Source organism: Mus caroli, chromosome 7, assembly GCF_900094665.2.
Source record: "Mus caroli chromosome 7, CAROLI_EIJ_v1.1, whole genome shotgun sequence".
Lineage (NCBI taxonomy): Eukaryota > Metazoa > Chordata > Mammalia > Rodentia > Muridae > Mus > Mus caroli.
Window position 1 is genome coordinate 43,995,879 of NC_034576.1, and position 14,426 is coordinate 44,010,304.

General features: G+C 41.0%; 2 protein-coding genes across 3 annotated transcripts in view; one reads left to right on the forward strand and one right to left on the reverse strand.

The window, feature by feature from the left end:
* Positions 1 to 14,426, reverse strand: part of LOC110298494 (zinc finger protein 85-like) — a 28,349-nt gene that overhangs the window by 12,585 nt on the left and 1,338 nt on the right. The window contains exons 2-5 of one of the 2 annotated variants that reach the window (XM_021167785.1): positions 11,672 to 11,739; positions 2,498 to 2,765; positions 1,920 to 2,046; positions 968 to 1,048 (exon numbers count right to left, since the gene is read on the reverse strand). In XM_021167785.1, the coding sequence (XP_021023444.1) occupies positions 968 to 1,048; positions 1,920 to 2,046; positions 2,498 to 2,542 (253 nt within the window). In that variant the 5' untranslated portion in view covers positions 2,543 to 2,765; positions 11,672 to 11,739. The remainder of the gene's footprint in view (positions 1 to 967; positions 1,049 to 1,919; positions 2,047 to 2,497; positions 2,766 to 11,671; positions 11,740 to 14,426) is intronic. The other variant, XM_021167784.2, reaches the window with a different exon arrangement.
* Positions 1,295 to 1,546, forward strand: LOC110298496 (40S ribosomal protein S27-like). The gene has a single exon (XM_021167787.1). The coding sequence runs from the start codon at positions 1,295 to 1,297 to the stop codon at positions 1,544 to 1,546; it is 252 nt and encodes an 83-aa protein (XP_021023446.1).

Genomic DNA, 14,426 nt, shown 5'->3' on the forward strand with positions numbered 1-14,426 from the left:
AAAAAAAAAAAAAAAAAAGAAGCAGCAGAAAGACTGTAAAGACAAAAGGTGGTGGATAACGCTCAAGAAAAAGCATTTTCCAGACACAGCAGGACTAATGAGCACATATACTCACTGAGATTATGACAGCATATGCAAGACCTGTACAAGCTCAAGACTGAGAAACTCACAGCGCAGAGAAGGAAAAATAGGTGCAAACTCCCTCTCCTAGCCAAGCACCTATTTGAAATCCATAGGTTGTGTGAAAGGGAAGATCAGTATTCGTCAGAGGAATGACACTGGGTATATTAGCCACAATTAAGCCTCAGGTGCAAGAGCATTTTTCCAACAGAAAAGCAAATCGTTGGTCTTTTATGATTGTTCAGTCTTGTTTTCATTTTTGAGAAAGAGGAAGAGTGCATGTGAGAGAGAAAACATGATGTTGGGTCAGCGTGGGTGAAGGCATGTAGACGGGGAGAGGAGAAAATATATATGACATATTATGATATATATGAAAAAAAAACCTAAGCAAACAAATCAGCACTGGACCTCTGCAGACAAATACAACATGGTAAAACACACAATACACATTGCCAAATTGGTACTATGATACTCTATTTTAACTCAACACTATTTGGATAAAATGAGAAATAATGTAATTCCACTGTGCATTACATTCTGGATACATTATTTAAGTATCATTTCTAGAAAGGTGATAGGGTAATATCTCTACAAGTTAAGATTACTACTTGAATTAGAACCACCATAAGGGGCTGGTGAGATGGCTCAACGGTTAAGAACGCCAACTGCTCTTCCAAAGGTTCTGAGTTCAAATCCCAGCAACCACATGGTGGCTCACAACCATCCGTAACAAAATCTGATGGCCTCTTCTGGAGTGTCTGAAGACAGCTACAGTGTACTCACATATAATAAATATTAAAAAAAAAAAAAAAGAAACACCATAAGACATTGTTTCATTACAAATTACCTGGTTCTATGCCTTTTGCAATGGAGGGTTCTTCATTTTGTTCAAGACAGGTGAGTAGCTCTGGTTTTGATATTGAAAGACCTGTGTATTTGAAGAAACAAACAACACCTTTTTAAAATTATGATAATTAAAGCTGGCTTTCCCACACTGGGTTGTACCTAGTGCATAAGAGAAAACAGGATGGGAAATACACAAGTGAATTTCTAATTGTTATTTGCTGACAAGTATTTTAGACGTTCCTGAAATATATTTGAGCTTTTGTATATATTTATTCTCCTTTAAACCAACACATGAGCTTTCCGGTGGTGACGACCTCCCTATGAGAACATGCCTCTCACAAAGGATCTCCTTCATTCCTTTCCAGAAGAGAAGAGGAAACAAAAGAAAAAGCGCCTGGTGCAGAGCCCCAATTCCTACTCTATGGATGTGAAATGCCCAGGATGCTATAAAATCACCACGGTTTTTAGCCATGCACAAATGGGAGTCTTGTGTGTTGGCTGCTCCACTGTCCTCTGTCAGCCTACAGGTGGAAAAACAAGGTTGACAGAGGGATGCTTCTTCAGGAGTAGGCAGCACTGAAAGCCCCTGATTGAAGATGAGTGAGAACCTTCCCAATAAACACATTTTGGATATACAAAAAAAAAAAAAAAAAACAAAAAACAAAAATTAACACATGAAAAAACACAAATGTTAAAATCAACTTTTACAGTCAGATACACACATTATGTGCTACTAAATGTCAGATACATATAAATGCACTACTAAATTGAAGGATTTTACTAAATGTAAGCACAAGGTAGACTGGTTTCAAATGTTTGTATAAACAAGACAATCAGCACTGTCTAGGACAGACTGAGAGCTGAGACTCAGACAATGGACAGATACAAATAGTAAACACATTTGATAGACACTGTAGAATGAAGTAGAAATCCCAAAAGAAAACTATTCTCACCCACAGAGACCAGGATGCTGTAGATCTCTAACATGACATCTCTATACAAAGTCCGCTGAGCAGAGTCCAGGCATTCCCACTCCTCCTGGGAGAATTCTATGGCCACGTCTTTGAAAGTTAACAGACCCTGAAATGAAAATTAACATTTCCTCTTATGTCTTATGTCCACTGGTTTAGTCATTACCAAGTGAATGAAATTAAGGTAACTACAAAATTTGTTCTGTTATCAGTAATCAATACACATTTTTCTAAAGTTATGATGTGAGACAGAGGACATTTTGACTTGTCTAGAAAAACCCTCAGGCCCTCAGATGAAAGTTCAGGAGCAGGAGCATCTCCTCAGTGATAAACAATCACCCACATCCTTCTCTGCAGCAGTTAGCATCTACATTCATCTGATACCACAAGGTTTGTAAATACTTCAGGCCATGCATTCCTGGAGAGAAATAATGATCAAGAAAGAAGAGACGGAGAAACAAGTGGCTGCACACAGTTGACAATATTTAAAGGGTTAATATTTGGAATTATCAGAATAATGAAAAGGACAAAGAGAGGACAACGATAATAATAGGACCCACGTTAGTCCTATCTTTAGGGAGTTGGAGGACCTGGTGACCACCCATCTCTGTTATCTCCTGGAGCCTTCTTCAGATGGGTGTGGTGGGTCCATAGGATGATACTGACGACCTTCACTGCTGTAGAGGTGGTGAGGACCACAGGTTATGGGCTTTTCTGTGCTGGCTCCAGGTTGGGATCATCTTCACCCACATAAGGACATCAGGATGGAAGTGTGGACAAGCTCAGACATGGGTAAGGGCACAGCATCTTGAAACATCTGTTTAGTGTCTATAAGGAATTGAGAAAATGGTTAGTAATTTCTACCTCCTGAACTTCTCTACATGGGGCACACCTGGCCTTTAATTGGACAAAAGGGAGGAAGCTGGTCTAATTGTTACCAGCCTAAAGGAAATACTCAGTTTATCCAGGACTTGGGACAAAAATTATCTTAATATTGCACATTCCTGGGTCTATTCTATATTTAAAGGCTGTAGCACCTCTATCTCCCTACGACTACACCCGCAGACTGGAAAGCAGGGACCAAAACTGACTTCACTTGATACCCTGTGCCTCAGCAGACAGGCAGAAACCATGAATGCCTGCAGAGAGATAAAATTAAGTTCTTCCTTTCCTACACTGAGGTGGCTTCTTCTTCCAGCAGATGATGGGGGATGTCTCTCTATACCTGGCAAAGTGGCTGCATGACCAGCTTTAACCTAACACAGGCTTGGTGGCATTTAAAATGGACACTGAGCACTGTCCAGCAGAAGCCTTAGTGACCCTTCCCTCATTTATTATTTGTCTGAGATGCTTAATTAAAACAAAATCAATTTCTCTACTTGGCCAGAAACTGTAGGCTAGCCATATAACACCCACTCCAATCCCAGACCTTAACTGATGCCACAGTGGAAACACCCTCCTGGCCTTTAAACACAACACAAACGCAGCACCACCTGCCAAAAACAAATGCAAAGACCTAATCCATCAAAGTCCTTAGTTCTGGGAAAGACTAAATGTAACTTTCATTTTTGGCGTGTGTAGTGAGTTCTGCTTCTGTTTAACTATTCTTGCTAACTGAAGTGTCAACAAAGGATGTGGCTTTGTGCTTAGAAGCTCACCCTGAAAAAGGGTCAGGAATACACTTGGATCCAAAATACTCAGTGGAGTCATCAGATGTTAATAGATGCTTTCTACTGTCTTTTTTTTTTGGTTTTAGGTTTTTGGTTTTTTTGAGACAGGGTTTCTCTGTATAGCCCTGGCTGTCCTGGAACTCACTTTGTAGACCAGGCTGGCCTCGAACTCAGAAATCCACCTGCCTCCCAAGTGCTGGGGTTAAAGGCGTGAGCCACCACGCCCGGCCCGACTTTCTACTGTCTTAATCCATATCACAGGAGACTTCTCTGGTGAACACTACACAACAGATCAGCTAAAGGTAATTCTCACACTGGTAATGGGACCTAGATGCCTTGGGACTAGAAGCCTACTTGATCAAGGTGGGTGATGTGTTTGATGTGTCCCTGAATTTGTTTTGTGAGTATTTTATTGAATATTTTTATATCAATGTTCATAAGGAAAATTGGCCTGCAGTTCCCTTTCCTTGTGGAGTCTTTTTGTGGTTTGAGTATCAGGGTGACTGTGGCCTCAGAAAAAGTTTGGCAATATTCCGTCTGTTTCTTTTGTAGAATAGTTTCAGGAATATAGGTACTAGCTCTTCTTAAAAAGTGTGGTAGAAATCCGCACTAAAACCTTCTATCCCTGGGCTTTTGGGTTTCAAGACTTTTGAAGGCTGCTTTTATTGACTTAGGAGTTATAAGATTGTATAGTTTACCTGATCTTGGTTTAACTTTGGTAAGTGGTAGCTATCTAGAAAATCACCATTTCTTTTAGATTCCCCAATTTTGTGGAGTACAAGCTTTTGAAAGACAAGACATGGCTGCTCACTCTCTCCCTATATATTCACCATAGTACTTGAAGCTCTAGCTAGAGCAACAAGACAACTAAAGGAGATCAAGGGAATACAAAATGGAAAGAAAGAAATCAAAGTATCACTATTCATAGATGATATCGTAGTATACGTGAGCGACTCCAAAAATTCAACCAGAAAACTCCTACACTTGATAAACACCTTCAGCAAAGTGGTTGGATACAAAATTAAATCAAAAAACTCAATAGCTCTCCCGTATATAAATAATAGATAGGCTGAGAAAGAAGTTACGGAAACTACACCCCTTACAATAGCCAAAAATAATATAAATTATCTTGGTGTAACTCTAACCAAGCAACTGAAAGACCTGTATGACAAGACCTTCAAGTCTCTGAAGGAAGAAATTAAAGAAAATATCTGAACACAGAAAGAATATGCCATGCCACACCCCCTGGCCTTCCTCTTCCCTCTTCAGTGTGCCCCGGCACTAAACTTAAGCCAACACACCCTGCTCAACCATAGGCCATGCCTGACACATGTCCAGGTAGGTTGACCATAAACTTTATCCATCCCATTTCCCCAAACCTAATAATCCTCACTGTCACTCCTAGTACTATAACAAATCATTGCCCCGGGCTCCTCTTCCCCCAGCCTCCAACAAAAACAATCACTCCCAATGAACACAGCAGCTGAACAGGCCAATAAAACAGGCAACACAAAGCAATGCACTCTTTGCAGACAGGAGACAGAAACCAAGAAACAATACACCTTCCCAACAAAAACAAACCCAGAAATCAGAACCTTGACCCATAAACACCCCCAAACCAGATGCTAGCTTAAGAACACAATCAGTAACAGCCAGGGCAATGTATCTCTACCAAAGCTTGGAAAAAGAAACCAAACAGAAGCCATTTTGGATAAAACTTCCATTTTTGAATATGGGTGAAATAATGTTTAAGTTCCCAAGACCTCCCGTGGTAACTGACATCCTGCTTGACAGGATTAAAGATGTGTGTGCATAACTGACATCCTGGGTGGCAAGTTGAGACAAGAATGCTAGGGAAATCACCTTGCCACAATTGAATAAACCAAACAACAGAAATATGGTAAGCGTACCACAGAGATATGTTCCTAAGGAAGTCCCCTATCCCTAAATGCTGACTGGAGGACTGCAATTTGACACAGATGTTTGTGATTTTCAAGCTTAAAAGCTCTGTAACATTCTGGCTTGAAGTCCCAATGCAGCTCCCGAGTCTGTTCTGCGCATTGATGACTCAGTTGTAGTTTGATTACAATAAATTTGTCATCTGCGGGCTGGAGAGATGGCTTAGCGGTTAAGAGCATCAACTGCTCTTCCCAAGGTCGTGAGTTCAAAATCCCAGCAACCACATGATGGCTCACAACCATCTGTAATGAGATCTGATGCCCTCTTCTGAGGTGTCTAAAGACAGCAACAGCAAGTGAGTCACAGCGAGAAGAAAAAGTGTCTGAAGACAGTGTACTTACATATAATAAATAAATCTTAAAAAAAATTGTCATCTGCATTGACCTGGTATTTTGAGGCGTGCTGGACCTATCTAATCAGACCCCATAACAAGCCCAGAGATCCTACCACGACAGGCCCTGAATATTTCAACATAGCTGAAACACAAGAAAAAGATCTGAAAACCAAGGATAAGAACATAATGCAGCTCCTTAAAGAGGAAATAAATAAATCCCTTAAAGAAATCCAGGAAAACACAATTGGAGGAAATGAATAAATTGCAATGCCCTAAATTAACCTGTAAGCACCTCCCACTCAAGTACCAAGTAACATCATGGGATGCTGGGAGTTGTAGTTCTCAAAAAACAAGTCTCATGGGAAAATATGGTGACCACATGGTATTTTCCATAAAAGCCCCTACAACAGATGTCTTGGGGCTATTCAGCTGGGTAATAAAGAGAGTGGTCCTGACCAAAGTTCATCTTGTTCAGCATTTAATAAAGCTTCTTCAATAGGAACTGCTCCACTGAGGTAGGGATCCAGCTCATATGCAGACATCAAACCCAGACACTATTGCTGATGCCAAAAAGTGCTTGCTGATAGGAACCTGATATAGCTGTCTCCTGAGAGGCTCTGCCAGAGCCTGACTAATACAGATGTGCATGCTCACACCCAACAATCAGACTGAACACGGGGGGTGCCAATGAAGGAGTTAGGGGAAGGACACAAGAAGCTGAAGGGGTTTGCAGTCCTATAGGAAGAACAATATCAACCAACCAAACCCCCAGAGCTCCCAGGTACTAAACCACCAACCAAAGAGTACACATGGAGAGACCTATGGCTCCAGCTCCATATGTAACAGAAGATGGCCTTATCTGCAATAGGAGGGGAGATCCTTGTTCCTGTGAAGGCTCGATGCCCCAGTGTAGGGAAATGCTAGGGTGGTGAGGCAGTAATGGGTGGGTGGATAGGGGAGCACCCTCATAGAAGCAAGGGGAGATAGGATAGGATAGGGGGGTTGTGGAAGGGAAACAGGGAAATGGGATAACATTTGAAATGTAAATAAATAAAATAGCCAGTTAAAATAATACAAAATACATACATAAATATATAAAGCTTCTTCAAATTTGGCTCAAAATTGTGGAACTGGGTTTTCTCTGGCAAACAATCTCAGCTTTAACATTATCCCTTAATGAAAGTCAGGTGGAGGGCTGGAGCACAAATAAAAGAATTCAATACAAGAAAATAGAAATAGAATCAATAAAGAAAACAAAACCTGCGTGAATTCTGGAATAGAAAAAAATCAGGAATGCAAACAAGAATGACAGAGGCAATCTTCACCAACAGAATACAAGAAATGGAAGAGAGAATCTCAGGCATTAAAGATACTATAGATCAAATGGATCCATCAATTAAAGCAAATGTTATCCCTGACACAAAATATCCAGGATATCTGGGACACTATGCAAAGACCAAACCCAAGAATAATAGAGAAAAGAAAAGAATCCCAGTTCAAAGGCTCAGGAAATTTTTTTTATATACTTTTTATTGATTCTTTGTAAATTTTACATCAGTTACCCCAATCCCACTTATTTCCCTGTCCCTTCAAATACAACCCTCTTCCCTTACAACCTCCCATCCAAAAGCAAATACAAAATAAAAAACAAAAGGATACAAAAACATCTCATTGTGGAAGTTACAGTGTGTCACAGTATGCTACATGGAATACCCTTTTGTCTACACAGCTGTACTTTCACATATTCATTGCTACAAATTAACAAAACCACAGAACAGAAGTTTCCTAGCCTAAAGTAGATGCCTATAATATTGCAAAAGGCATACAGAACATCAAATAGATTGAACCAGAAAAGAAAAATAATCTTGCCATATAACAATCAAACACTAAACATACATAATGAAGCAAGAATATTAAAAGGAAAGCTGCAAAGGAAAATGACCGAGTGGTAACATATAAAGGCAGACCTATTCAAATTATACCCAACTTCTCAACAGATTCTAAAAGTCACAAGGTGGATACAGTCATCCAGACAACACCAGCATAGAGAAATACTTGAACTAATGGATTTCATAAACCAAATGGCCATAATAACACACATTTATAGCACATTCCACCCAAACATAAAAGAACATAACTTCCTCTTGGCACTTCACTGAACTTTCTCCAAAATTAACCACATACTCGGGTACAAAGATTTTAGAATACAAGAAAATTGAAATACTCCTGCATCCTATCATACCACCATGAATTAAAAGTTGGGGGGGGGGGGAAGAGTAACAGCAGAAAGCTTACTAACTCATGGAAACTGGACAACTCTCTACTGAATTAAAAAATGGGTTAGGGGTATTTTGATTGTAAGCCTAACCTTTTAATGCCTGAGACATCTCTCTGGATTTCTCTGGAAAGAAGAAATAGAATAGATTTTGCAGGTAGGCTGGGGATGGGTGGGGATGAGAACAGGTGGGATTAAGTATGGGCAGAGTGATGGAGGGAGAGAGTACATGGAGACTACTAAAAGTGGGGGGCACATTTTGGAGGTGAGATAGATACCTAATGCTATGAAAATTCCCTAGAATCTATGAGGGTAACCCTAGCAAAGACTCTTGTAGTGGGGCATATGGAGCATTAAGGAGACATCTTCTGTAACCAAGAGAGTCTACCAGGGATGGGACTGGGATACCAATCCAGACAAAAAGCTTTCAACTCACAATCCTTCCTGCTTACAAGATGTGCTGGGGCACTGCACTAAACTTGTGGGGGTGGCCAATGACTGCTCTATCTTGAGGCTCATGCCACAAGAGGAAGCCCATGTCAGACACTTCCTGGATAGCTAGCAACTAGGCAGTGGAGAGCCCAGAGATCTAGGATAAAGTCAAACACAACTTGAAAAAGAAAATCAAAATCAATGAAACAATTATTAATAAAATTCTGCTATACTCATAGATCAGTGCAAAGGTCAAATTTCATCAAAGATGTTTCCTCCAACAGCTGATGGAAGCAGAGGCTGACACCCACAGTCAAAAATTAGGCAATATTTAGGGAACCCTGTGGAAGAGGGGGAGAAAGAATTGTAAGAGCTAGGGGGCTGGAGAGATGGCTCAGTGATTAAGAGTACCAACTGTTCTTCCAAAGGTCCTGAGTTCAAATTCCAGCAAGCACATGGTGGATCACAACCATCTGTAATGAGATCTGATGCCCTCTTCTGGCGTGCCTGAAAACAGCTACAGTGTACTTATGTATAACAAATAAATCTTTGGGCCAGAGCCAGCAGGGATTGAGCAAGTGGAGTTGACTGGAGCAAGCAGAGGTCCTAAAAATTCAATTCCCAACAACCACATAAAGGCTTACAACCATCAGTTTAGCTACAGTGTACCCATATACATAAAATAAATAAATAAATTTTAAAAAGAAGAATTATAAGAGCTAAAGGGGTTGGGGACACCAAGAGAACAGGCCCACAGAATCAACTAACCTAGGCTAATAGGGAATCATGGAGACTGAAAAGGCAATTATGGAGCCTACACAGGTCTACACTAGGTTCTCTACACATATGGTTGTTTAGCTTGGGGCTCTTGTAGGATTCCTAATATAGGGAGGGATTGTGGGGGGCGATGGGGAGTCTGAATCTTTTACCTGCTCTTGGAATTCTTTTCATACTACCAGGCTGCCTCATCCAGCTTCTGCCTAGTCCTATTGTGTCTTCTCAGGCCTTGTTCAGCTACTATACCTGGCAGCTGTGCTCTTTTCTGAAGGGAACAGGAGGAGTGGAATAAGGGGGAGGAGAATGGGAGCAGTGAGGGAGTGGAAATTTTGTTTGGGATGCACTGTATGAGAAAAAATAAATGGAAGGAAGGAAGGAAAGAAGGAAGGGAGGAACGAAGGAATGAAGGAACGAAGAAAAACTGTGTCAATACACAAATAAAGGAAGAAAATGAAAGACTTTCTAGAATTCAAGGAACATGAAGTCACAACACACTAAAGCTTACGGAAGAGAATGAAAGCAATGCTAAGAGGAGACAGTTCATAGTACTAAGTGCCTACATAAAATACCCAGAGAAATCTCATTCTAACAACTTTACAGCTCACCCGAAAGGTCTACAACAGCAGTGCTCAACCTGTAGGTTGCGACTCTGCCTAAAACCATTGGGAAACACTATCTCTTAATGGCGTAGGAATTGAGACACTATTGCTCTGTCTCCAGATGGGGCAGCCAACATGCAGGTACCCCTACATAAGCACGTGGAACTGTACTAACCTATAACACCATTAGAAAAGTTGAGAGCCACTGATATACAGTTTGACCTAATGTGGCCTTGCCCTCATGACTGTATATAGCTCGAATTAATATGACAGTGCTCTTGTGACTATATACAGCCACAATTCAGGTGACCTTGGCTCTGTAACTGTATGTAGCTTGAAGGCAGGAGAACTATGCTCATAAGTGCCTAACCCTCAAAATATAAACTGTCTCATTCCCTGAAAAAAGATGCTTATGCTTAGTCTGCTTCATCTTTAGGCTCCCCAAACCTCAGTTCATGTTGCCAACTAGAGAGGTAAGAATGTAAAAATGTATGTACTCTCATAGAACATGCATAGAAATAAAATCGAATTTTGACATACACTTTCTGTTCTCAATAGAATACTACAGCTGGGCAGTGGTGGCACATGCCTTTAATTCCAGAACTTGGGAGGCAGAGACAGGAGGATTTCTCAGTTCGAGGCCAGCCTGGTCTACAAAGTGAGTCCCAGGACAGCCAGGGCTATAAAGAGAAACTCTGTCTCAAAAAACCAAAAATAAATAAATAAATAAATAAATAAATAAATAAATCTTTGGGTGGGAGAGAGCAGAAGTCCTGAGTTAAATTCCCAGCAACCACATGACAACCATCTGTACAGCTACAGTGTACTCATATTCTCATAAATAAATAAACCTTTAAAAAAAAAAAGAAGCATCCCTATAAGAACAGTCAACCTGTCCAATCCCCATGATGCACAGTGCATACATTTACCTGAGGAACAGGGCCTCTACCCTGACCCTTCTGTTTGAATCTTTGCAAGAAACTTTTCTCAAAATTCCACCTTCCTGATAATCATCTGGATATGAAGCCAACAACAAACTTGCAACACCTGCTACCACACCAGGGACTGGAAAGCAGGATTGCAACAGGCGTTCACCCCTGGCCCTGAATGAGCAGATGCATGTCAGCACATGGTCCTAGAGGCAGGCCAAGCCTGAGATTCTCCGTTTTGGCATTTAGGTACCCTGATCTGTAAGCAAGAGCAGGACTACATTGTGGACCTGTGCAGGGGACTTGGCCTGCTATAGATTGCACATGGCAGACTGGCATTTCAAATGGAGCCTGAACATGACTATCGATCAGAAGCACAAGGAACCTTTCCTGACTTTATTTTTCCCTGGAATATTTCTACTGAGAATAACGAACAAAATCTGCAGCTCAGCAACAGCTGAAACTACTTCTCAATCTGGCTGAAAAGTCTAGCTGCTTAGGACCCAGAAGCAGGAAATCAATCCACATCCCACCATGGTCTCCACTGAGGTATTCTGTTGGGTTTCTATGTCCCGGTGTAAAATACTATATGCAGTACCACTGCAGTGAGATTCATGATTAGAGGCGTTCACAAGGTTTTTCCTTTCCACAACAACATTGCTTCTCCTGAATTCACTGTCAAGAGCACTGAGGTAAGAGACATGAGAAACAGAAAGTGAAATTCATACCAAAACATGAGCTCTCAGTATTGTAAAATACCTTTGCTGTTAAGGTAGACGGCCAACCTCCATCCACCAACATCACTGTCCTTGGTGTCACTTTAACATCTATAAAAAGATAAAAACTCTCTCATGTTTAAGTCTTCTTTGCAAAACAGGGCTTCGTTAATTCAATTGCACTACGAATGCACTGCACAACACTGAGAACTGACTTGGCACATCATTCAGACACCACACACACTTAGTTTGCCTTCATTTTCTGTAGAAACTGGATAGTAACTCCCCTAATGTTTAAAGGGGATGCTCAGGCTTTCCTAATCGCTTGTCTCTGACATCCACTGAGGCAAGGTTTCTCATAGGATCAAGGGTGCATGCAATGCAGCTCAGTCTGCAGAATGCAGGACGCATGGTGAGATTTAAAGTTCATTTTTTATAGTAGGAATTCTAGTAGGATTATTATATCTAAAGTAATCGTTATGATGAAATAGAGGCTTTTCACTATCTCTAGAATAGACATCAGAATGAACAGTTATACGTACTTTGACCTTAAAGAAATCACTGTAGAAAACACTGGTTGTTTTCTGTTGTCTATAGAGTTGTCTTTCTGGAAAACCTTAACAGCCTTTGCATAACTTTGGTAACAAGACACTCCAGGCACACCTGGAGCAGTACACAAGTTCCAGAGCTGTGATGTTTTCCTTCAGGAAACATATAGATTATATTATAGGCTTTAGTATGAGGAACTTGTTTCACCAAAGAAAAAACAATTTTTGTATAGCAATCTGTCAATATGCTTTTGTGTTCCTGTTCGATGTTCGGTTCAAGGAGGCTGAACCTCCCTGCTGCCTGCAAGGGCATACTTCAACCTGAAATGTCTCCTTCTCTCATCAACCCCTAAGAGGCAGAAAACTGAAAATTTTTAAATTACTACAAATGATAGAGACCCATAGAATGTTAAGAAATCATCATTATTCCAGTGTATAACCAATTCCTCAAGTTAGAAATGAAAGTGGAAACTTAACTTTAAAAGGCCCTAAAGAGACTTAAAGACAAACTATTCCAACATTGTCTCATAGGAAGCACATCCAACATAAAGGAGTAAGCCTCTACACCAACGTCCAGCTTTGCACCCCAAGAGCCTGTCAAAAAAGAACAGACAGCAGCCCACAGGAGGAGGAAGGAAGAAAAAAAAAAACAAAAACAAAACAACCTCTATGTAGGAAAAAAAAAAAAAAAAAAAAGACCCAGCACTTTAGAGATTTAGGCAGAACTATAGTGAGAGAATCCGTGCTCTCCTGGAGCAGTGCTAGGCTTCTCCTTACTCAGAGTGAAGGGAAGAAAGTAAACCCATATTAACTCAGATTTTTGGTCACAGTAATTTCTTGGGTAACTGAATGTAAAGTAATAGCTACTAAAAAGACATCTGAAAACTTAATAGCACCACTATTAGATGTATGGTATCACCTCCTCTCTGACTCTACCACGTCAACTCTACAACGGAAGAATGGACATCAGACTCACTGAGGTTAGGTGAACAGTCGGCTTGGGCCGTGCACAGAAAGCTGAGTTTCAAAACCAAAGACAGTTCATATGATTAAATTTAAAAGTGGCAGTTTTCCTAACCGGCCTTGCTCCCAACTAACTGAGACAGAGATCTACTGATTTAGTCAGTAAGCTTTAATCAGAATAGCTGAGCAAAACTTTTAAGCCTAGATGGTACCTAGCTACTTCCCAGCCACATACTCCGAGTTACTTACATTTAGTCTCTCCTTGGCTCCTTGGTGTAGCTAGGTGTGCACACAGAGAACCCCCTTGGTGAATCCTCGTCATGCCTGACCTCATAGCAACAATCCCCTTCTTCCTCTACCTCATGGCCTTCTCTTTTACCCTCATCTGCCTCATGGTGAACTCCTTCTCCCTGCTGGGACTCCTGGCTGAGACTGGAAGTCTAATCTTCCTCTCTACTCTGCCCAGTCTTTTGCTATTCAGTCCATTTGAGTTAATTGGGGAACATTCTTTACACCAACCACATTGATAGAGGAGATTCTTCAAAATTCATGACAATGCCCACGTCAGGGCTTTAAGCAGAACTCAGGGCACACAAGTTAGCATTTGAATACACAGTGCATGAGGCCAACCCTTAACAAATTTTAATTTAAAATCAAGGGCAATACATGTCAAAGACACGTGTCTCTGAGTGGCCATGTTCTCCTGAGCTAATCGATTTTCATTCACAGACATGAGGCTGGCAAGCAATATGAAATTTGACAAACTTGGGCTCTGCCAGGCTTGAACTAAATGCTGCCTATCTCCTTATAATACACCTGACAAAGCATTTGGTGATCTTAGAGGTCCCAGGTTCGGTACCCACATGGGGCTCACAAACTCTAATTCCAGGGTCTCAGATCTCCCCTTCTGGCTTCTCTGGGCATTAGGCACACACTTGGTGTACCTATATACAACCCGTCAAATGCTCATTCATATATGTAAAATAAAAACAAACCTTGAAAATGAAACACACACACACAAATCTGCTTTTACTAAAAAGCATCATGCGCGTCTTCTGCACTTTGGCTCTTACTCCGACTCTGCTGACCCCTAACCTACTTCATGCCCAGCCCAGCCTCCATAATGCAGTCATCCTGCAGCCTCTGTGTGCAGAGTGCTAAGATTACAGGACAGTCCTGTACCACCACAACCTGCAGCACTACTTTAATACATAAAGCTTGATTTCTAAACTTAACCTCAAAGCTGTGCACTAGAGACAGACATGGGGTCACTAGGTCACTTTAACT

Bases quoted from the DNA above. Each gene is read 5' to 3' on its own strand.
- LOC110298496 (XM_021167787.1), top strand. From the start codon at position 1,295: ATGCCTCTCACAAAGGATCTCCTTCATTCCTTTCCAGAAGAGAAGAGG.